The 8,994-nt window shown below is 35.5% G+C and overlaps 1 protein-coding gene across 1 annotated transcript; it reads left to right on the top strand.

Moving 5' to 3' along the window:
• Window positions 1-5,068: 5,068 nt before the first annotated feature.
• On the top strand, window positions 5,069-7,469 carry A630073D07Rik (RIKEN cDNA A630073D07 gene). The gene is made up of 3 exons (NM_001142969.1): window positions 5,069-5,163; window positions 5,853-6,136; window positions 7,365-7,469. Exons 1-2 carry the CDS (start codon window positions 5,100-5,102, stop codon window positions 6,089-6,091), a joined length of 303 nt encoding a protein of 100 aa, NP_001136441.1. The 5' UTR covers window positions 5,069-5,099; the 3' UTR covers window positions 6,092-6,136; window positions 7,365-7,469.
• Window positions 7,470-8,994: the final 1,525 nt, after the last annotated feature.

The raw sequence follows: 8,994 nt of genomic DNA, 5'->3' as shown, positions 1-8,994 counted from the left end.
GGTCTATCCATGAAGTTATTCATAAACTGTTTCAATGAAGAATGGTCTGCGTTGAGAAGAGCACAGACATTAAGAGAGGGTAAGATTCTGGTGTATTGGCTGTGATTATTTTGAAAAGCATTCATCTTAGAATAAGAGTAACTTATAAAGTCCTCTTCTTCAAAATTGATACAATAATTATAAATATCAAGCAAAGCATTCAATCTCACTCTTTGTCGTTATCTTACAAGCCACCGCCTAAATTAATTGTCTACATTTCTTTTGGTGTTGTAAGTAATTTTGAAATAAGTAAGCTGTTCTGAAAACGATAGTAAAGTGTAAAAATATCAAATAAACAATCCTACTAATAGAGAGGCTGAGATAGGAGAAGCATGATTTCAAGACCATTATGTAGCACACAGCAAGACACTGTCACGTACAAACAAGCACAAAGTGTGTATGTATTGTACAACATTGGGCCAATTTCTCCAATTACCACATTAGAGAAAGCACTGGATGATGGCCAACAAATTTCTCATTCCTCATATTTTTTAATTTCAGTCAATCAGGATATGTTGATAATCATCTCCATATTAAGAGGTATTAAGGAAAAGTGAGTTACTTCCTGTTAGGTTTATTGTTAAAGGTGGAATTATGTTTGTGTGGGTTTGTTGAAAGATCCCTTTCTTGCTGATTCTAGAGTGTAGATCATTCCTTGCACTGGTGTTTTCCATCTATTATCCATTGTAGGGCTGGATTTGTGGAAAGATATTGTGTAAATTTTGTTTTGTCATGAAATATCTTGTTTTTTCTGTCTATGGTAATTGAGAGTTTTGTTGGGTATAGTAGCCTGCGCTGGAATTTGTGTTCTCTTAAGGTCTGTATGACATCTGCCCAGGATCTTCTAGCTTTCATAGTCTCTGGTGAGAAGTCTAATTAGAATTCTCATAGGTCTACCATTATATGTTACTTGACCTTTTACCCTTACTGCCTTTAAAATTCTTTATTTCTTTAGTGCATTTGGTGTTTTGATTATTATGTGATGGGAGGAATTTCTTTTCTGGTCCAGTCTATTTCGAGTTCTGTAGGCTTCTTGTATGTTCATGTGCATCTTGCACTTTAGGTTATGGAAGTTTTCTTCTATAATTTTGTTGAAGAAATTTACTGGCCCTTTAAGTTGGGAACCCTCACTCTCTTCCATACATAGTATCCTTAGGTTTCATCTTCTTATTGTAAGACCTTTTGCTTGATAAAAATGATGGTCCTTTCAGGTAATATTCTCATGCATTCAAAATATTATTTAGCATGTTTGCCTACTTTTAAGCTGTGCTCAAATTAGCATGCTGCTTTTTGATTTCTCTAATGTCTTTTCTTTGCCCCACTAATTTTCCTTATAATGCTTATAATCAGTATAATAATTCTGAAGTCTATTGTATATTCTCCGTCTTTACTTTGAATGAATTAGTTCATTGTCACCTGTGATTCAAAGAAAAACTGGCAACATTACAGTATTTCAACATAATATCAATTTGTGTTATATGTAGTAAGAAATTATTTTTGACTTATATCCTTTCAGCTTCATTTCTCCACAGTGTGATTCATTTAAGGAACCCTTACAATTTTAGATAGACAAAAATTCCAGGGAAAGCACACATCTCAATTTAACATTTAAAAAATTATTTAAATAATATCCTTTTAATCTTAATGCCGAAAGGAGAAATATCTGGTAATTAGAAAATGCTGAGACAGCACCCATAGTCCATTGTACCTGTTTTATATTAGCTTTTCCTATTCACAATACTTCATATGCAAAACTGTCAAAAATGGGAAAAGGTACAGATTAATATAGTGGAGTCTGGAGGTTTAATTTGTCTTCAAAGTTATCATCTGAAAAGAAATGAGAATAAGTTCATCAAAATATACAAACATGAGGTGTGCACTGAGAAAAATAGGAATGATTTCAAGATACATGCTGATGTACAGCGTTATTATAGCCCCTTTAAAATGTATTTTTCAGTCAGAAAAATAAAGAACTAATATAATATGACATGAAGCTGAGGGCAAAAATGTTACTGAATTCTTCTGCAGGGCTTAGTCTCCCAAGACACACACACTCACACACACGCGCACACACACACACACACACACACACACAGAGAGAGAGAGAGAGAGAGAGAGAGAGAGAGAGAGAGAGAGAGAGAGAGAGAGAGAGAGAGAGAGAGAGAGAGAGAATCCCTGGAGAGGCATGGTCTTGGTGTATAAGTTATTCAAGTGGTCATAAAGAAATATTTTGAATATCAAGCAAACTGTGAATGTTAACAGACCCACCTGGAAGAACTTAGATATGCAAGTCTCTTTGTTTTTTGACCAATGGAATAAAATGAATATAATTAAATGAAAACTCACTGGGAAGTATCATGTGTGGTATTATATGTCCTCATCTTTTCTAATCCTGTATTGAACTTAAGCCCTCAAAATAGGACTGTATTTAAAAGCAGAGCCTTTAATGAAGAGACTAAGTGAAAACCAAGCAGCTTATCATCCCCAATCCCACATGACTCTTGTTCCTGTCAATAGAAGCATATGAGGACACAGAAAGGAAGCCATGTGAAAAGAGCAAAGTTCATGTAAGGACATAGCACAAAGGTTGACATCCAGAAGCCACAGAAAGAATCACTAAAGGGAGTGACTTGCTGTGTGTGAGTCATGCTGAGTTACTATGGGAACAAGTCTTAGAACACAGAAACCTTAACCTCCTTTGATAGCATGCTAACATTTAAACGTGTATCATAGGCAGATAAAATTACCAAGATAATAACAGGAATATTGCAATTTATGCCATGTTGAGGCAGATAAATGCTTAAATGCCTCAACATAGCATACATTGCAATACTCCTGTTACTATCTTGGTCATTGCTTCAGCCCTACCCTTCCTAATTGCTAGCCCCTCTCTTTCAGTTTGTTCACAAACCCTACTTTATTTGCCTTTCGTGGATTCACAAGGAATAGTATCTTCCATTATGCACTAATCTATTTAAACACTGCTTACATAAGAGAAGGTCAGGAAAATGTCAGAGCTAAGTGATTTTTGGCGGAATCAACACCTGTTTTCCACAGCTAATACATCATGTTCAAGCCCTCAGCCTCACTGGCTCTGACTCCTGTTTCTACTCCCCAACATTCCTTTTCCAACAACAGGTCTGCCATAAGGCACCTCATCAGGACACTTCTCTGCCATGTTCTCTTTTTATATATCATCTGAGGAAACTATGTCTTGTCATGTGTATTTTAAAGCAGATTACTATGAGAAACTTTTATATTAGTCTTTACATCCCTGCACAAAGAGCTAAAGAAACTCATATACCTTGGACAGGTCCCATTGTCAACAGTAGACATTGGTGCCAACATGGACATGACCTAACCTGCTTTTCCACTAACCAAATGTCAGCAAATTAGCCTCAGCCCAGCAGGGAAACTAAAATTCCTCTAAATCTTGTGTAAATGCAAAATGATAAGAGGAAGCCAAACTAGTCCTTCAATGACATGGAAGAGACTATTGTCTGAGATTTAACCTTTAAATATAATAAAATAAGCATTAAGTTAAATGACAGTAAGCAATGCACTTACAAAACAAAAGGCCCTATTGTAACTGAAATGCCTTGTTACAAGATTTTTGAAAATCAAAATTGAAACAAGATCGTGGAGAATAAAATAGATGTATATTTACATGATTGAATAAGTGCATTTTCTCAAAGTATAAGAGAAAAAGGCCAACTAGAAGATAGTAAATAAACATGGAGAAAATGGATTAAAAATTTAATTCATAACAAGCCAGTAGAGAGTAGGAATAAATGAGTATCAGGATATTGTATATAAGCTTTCCTCTGTGTAGATTGACCCAACAATAAAGTCATATCTGTTATAAATGACATTTACATGAGATGATACAATGCAACTAATATTCTGAGAGAAGCTTTAGGCAACTTTATTCAATTGCTCAATTGCATAACCAGGGCTAATCAGTGCTTAATGTCTGTGATTGACAAACAAAAAAATTAACAATTTTCTGAAAGATAAAATCAATAACAACAACATCAAAAAACAAAAACCAACAACAACCTCAACTTCTAAAAACATTCCAGAACTAGGGAGGGACCAGATATTTGAGATATGTAAAGTAGTATAGATTATCAAGGAAGTTCAAATATATATTCCTCTGCTGAGGGAATTGCATTACGGTTTCCCTTGGTTTTAATAAGTTGGAAGAATACTTTGTAATCAGATTGTTTTAGGCCATGCATTCCTTCAATACCAAGTCTTCTGTGATTAAGAACAATTCGTAGATTCCTATGCAATCTTTCTGAGCCACAGTAGGATGAGAACTAACTGTTTAACAACTGACCTCAGAGTCAAGGAGAAATATCTACTATCCCATGAAATTCATAGTTGAAAACTATATATGTGGGGATATAAAGAAGTATAACTGTCGGACCATGAGTGATTATGCAAACCGCAAATATGAACCTTTTTCATTTTTAGTTAAAGGTTTAATGGTAACAAACATGAACACAGGGGGACCCAAATTTGCCACTCAGATCTATGCAGTAAATGACCATGTATGGTCATAATTCACTAAATAGAATGAAATTTCAAAGGAATAGTAAACTTTTGTTTTGTTTTTGTTGTTTTGGTTTTTGTTTGTTTTGTTTTTTGTTTGTTTTGGTTTTTGTTTTTTGAGACAGGGTTTCTCTGTGTAGCCCTGGCTGTCCTGGAACTCACTCTGTAGACCAGGCTGGCCTAGAACTCAGAAATCCACCGGCCTCTGCCTCCCAAGTGCTGGGATTAAAGGCGTGCACCACGACCGCCAGTGAAACTTTTAATATCTAGATTGATTGTATGATATTTTTCCCTCTAACTGTTGCCAAAGTTACGCTCTCTACCATATCCTGTTGAGCTGTAATGTTAGAGAAGAGTCAGGGACACAAAAAAATCCTGTTTACTCAGGAACAAGGTCACCCAGGCAGGCTTCAAAAGTTTCATTGTTACACTACTGGTTATAAATAGAGTTGAATTGTTTTCCTGAGCACACATTTGTGAACAACTCTAGAGCTTCCTCCAAGATGTTGGTGGTCCTACTCATTGCAGTCTTGCTGGCCCTGAGCTCAGCTCAGAACCCAAGGAGAGGTATGGAAATATGTGTATGAGGACTATGATTCTGCATGTGGTAGAGGTGATCACACAAACTGAAGGGAGGTAAGAGACTTAAAATAACAAACATGAAACAAAATGAGACCGAAGAATTCTCAGGTCAAGATAGAGATCACTGAGTTCTTATTCCATCCCAAGAACCTACAGGCCATTAACATATAATTGAAACAGCATTTCAATGCGAGAAATGAAAGATTTGATTTGCTTTTATAGACACAACTCTCTGGGCTGAGAAAGATCTACTGGAGTCTAGGGAAATTTTGTGACTCAGCTATGGTATGACAGTGGAGACATTATGTGAAAGTTTCCTTTTTACATATGAAGTAGATGCAGGAGAGAAACACAAATGAGGAGCATTTCTTGGAAGAAATCAAATCCTTAATTTTAATTTCTGAAAAAAATTGGTGGCTTCTTTTCTGTGGAGATATTCTATATAAATTCTTATCTCCCAAACTGCAAAGCCTTATAACACATGGCAAGCCACAATGGCCCATACTGTCTATACTTAGATTTAAAGTCACTCATCTAGACTATGCTAGACGTAAGTCTAGCATAGGTCGGGGGGGGCTGAAATTGAGTGGCATGTTAGAGAAAAGGACAGTGTGATAAAGTATTTGAAATAAGAGGTATTAGCATCTAATCATTCATACTTTATACACACACAGATTTTGTTGTTTCCAGTCATAACAACAGAGAGAGGCTAACCTCTTCCCAACTATTCCCTGTTGGTGATCAGAGCCAGGAATATCAAATAAGAGATGATAAGCAGAAACATCTTCAACAGTCACTACAGGAGAGGCCACACCTGCAGGTGCAGCAGGAAAACCAGCCTCTACAGTCAAAACAGAAGCAGCCACCACCACCACCACCACCACCTAGAAAACCAGCAAGAAGATTTGAGTGATCATCTCAAGGCCAGTTTCATCAGTAACCAAGAATGCAATGTCAGGTGTGTTTATTTTTTGTTTGTTTGTTTTTATGTAATCTTAGAATCAACAGCTGCTCATCTTACTTTCCTACCTCATCATTCTATGCACAGCAGAAACAAGTTGATAAACCTTATATAGGTTTTTATGCGTGCTTAATATGTCTGTATGTATGACATGTTAGAGTATAGACTGTGGGCATACATGTTCCATGGCTTGATTTTGGAGGTCAGAAGACAATATCAGGTATCTTTCCACTTATTCCATGTTATTTGAGGGGCAGTTGGTTCCTTGGTATTATTGTGAGATTCTGTGGGATTCTTCTGCATCTCTCTCCCTTCTCATCACTAGACCACTAGGATTATAGATATGCTTCGTAGTGTCTAGCTTGACAAAGGTTCTCAGGATCTTGGACTTTACAATCAGATGCTCACAATTTGCGCAGTAAGTGCCTTATCCACTTACCCACTTTTCAAGCCCCATATCTTGTGTATGTTGTCATGGAAATACCCAAGTTAATATATAAAATATAGTGTTATGTGTGTGTGCATACACATATGCAATAGTATAGATGTAAATAATAAGGCATAATATACCTTTCTGTTTTTTTTTCAACATCCATTAATTACTACCATTAATTCATTTGGAAAACCTTTTAAAATATTTGATTTTGAACAAATGTAATCATTTTTCATTAGTAATATATTTATATTGAGTTCTGTTATATTATAGATGTATGGAACAATGTAATTCTTGAGAAATTTACACGTAAGTTTAAAGAGGCATATACATGTCTTTGTCTAGTTTTCTCTTGTTTTCAACACTGATCTTTTTAAATTTTTGTTTTGATTTGTTTTGTTTTACTTCATAAGGTTCAAAGATTTTTATATGGTATGGCACTACTATCCTGTCCAACCTTGCGACCCTACATTCAGGGTACTTTCAGTGTTTTTCACCTAAAGTACATATTTCACAGACCAGCTTTATAAATTCATCCAAGGATATTTTCAATCATAATCATAAGACATTCAGCCTAAAATAAGTACTATGTCTTGATCCTATATGTAACAGCTGAGAGCAGGTCATATGTCGGGTTCAAAACTAAAGTGAGTAACTATGAACCACAACACAAAGACAGGAAACAATAGAGAACAAGGAGGAGATGGATTATCGCCTAATTCATTCACCAGCAAAAAATTAGAAACTCCTTTGTAATATTTCCCTATAATATTTCTTCTCTGTTTCTTTCAGAAACAAAAAGAAGACCTAAGATGAAAATGTCCTTAGAAGATTATGACATAGGAGATATGTAGTTATATCTTTATCTTTACTCTACCAATAAACTGTTAAGCATGACTGCTGAGTCTCTCTTGGCGAGGGGTGAATCTGGAATTTGAGGGCTTTGGACACAGTATAAGGTCTCTATCTCATAGATACTTCCAGATTCCTATCCAGGCTCTATGTTAACAGGCCAGCTGCTATGTGAAAAAATAAATAAACAAACTATTTAAGATAAAGAAAATGTTTTGTAAATATTTAACTGATTTTATTTTAAGAAAAAAAAGTGCAGACTAAGAATTGAGGAAATTTTAGAGGCAGAAACGTTTTTAAGATTTTTCAAAATATTTTATTACATTTTCAGAAGATGTTCATGAGTTTGATGTACAGGACATTTAAGATTCCACTATAGTCCTATCTTCTTTCTTCATGTTTACAAAATTGTTTCCATTATATAACAACCACTTCTAATGTCCGAGAATTACATAAGAAAAAGTATGTTAACAGCAAAGGTTTGAAGAAAGATTTTTTTCTGTCACTTGGCAACAAGCCAAAGAAACTATAAATACATATTCTACTTGTACTTTGAATAACCATAACCTACAGGAAGTAACCCAAAGGGTATCCAAAGAAATAGAATTTGGTACATGGAGTTACTTCATTTTGTTGCATTTGGAAGATTGTATGTGCACCATTCCACAGTTACATATTCCGGACTTCAATAGGCAACTGCTTTAAGTTCTGAGAAGGCTGATTCTATAATTATATACTTACTAGTAGTTATGGCTATTACAAGGATGACTGTACATGTTAAGACTGACCATGCTCCAGCATAGGTCTTAAACAGAATGAAACATTTTTTTTTAATATTCTAACATAAAGCATATTACAGGTATACCACACAATCTTAGAGGATAAACTCTTATAGAAAGATCTAATGATACTTCAAAAGGCATGCTTAATAAACAGAAAGGGGTAATGAATACTCACAGAGGTAGATTATATAATGCATTATTAACTTTAACTTTTAAAGGTTAATGAGAAAGGAACAATAGCTGTTGAGAGTCATTGAATAGTGGAAAAACTGAAGTACAAAAACAACCTGGATATTTTAAATATATGTTGACCTCAGACTCTAAACCTGGATGCATGTTATATTGGAAAAGAGATTTTGTCTTTTTAAAAATATATATATTTATTTATTTACTTATTATTAGATATTTTCTTTATATACACTTCAAATGCTATCCCAAAAGTTCCCTATACCCTCCCTCTGCCCTGTTCCCCTAACCAACCACTTCCACTTCTTGGCTGTGGCATTCCCCTGTACTTGGGCATATAAAGTTTGCAATACCAAAGGGCCTCTCTTCCCAGTGATGGCCAATTAGGCCATCTTCTGCTACATGTGCAGCTAGAGATATGAGCTCTGGAGGTACTGCTTAGTTCATATTGTTGTTTCACCTATAGGGTTGCAGACCCCTTCAGCAACTTGGGTGCTCTCTCTACCTTCCCCATTGGGGGCCCTGTGTTCCATCTTATAGATGACTGTGAGCATCCACTTCTGTATTTGCCAGGCACTGGCATAGCCTCGTACAGGACAGCT

Source organism: Mus musculus, chromosome 6 (genome assembly GCF_000001635.26).
Source record: "Mus musculus strain C57BL/6J chromosome 6, GRCm38.p6 C57BL/6J".
NCBI lineage: Eukaryota > Metazoa > Chordata > Mammalia > Rodentia > Muridae > Mus > Mus musculus.
Note: the sequence above shows the minus strand (reverse complement) of the source record. Positions and strands in the feature narration are given on the sequence as shown.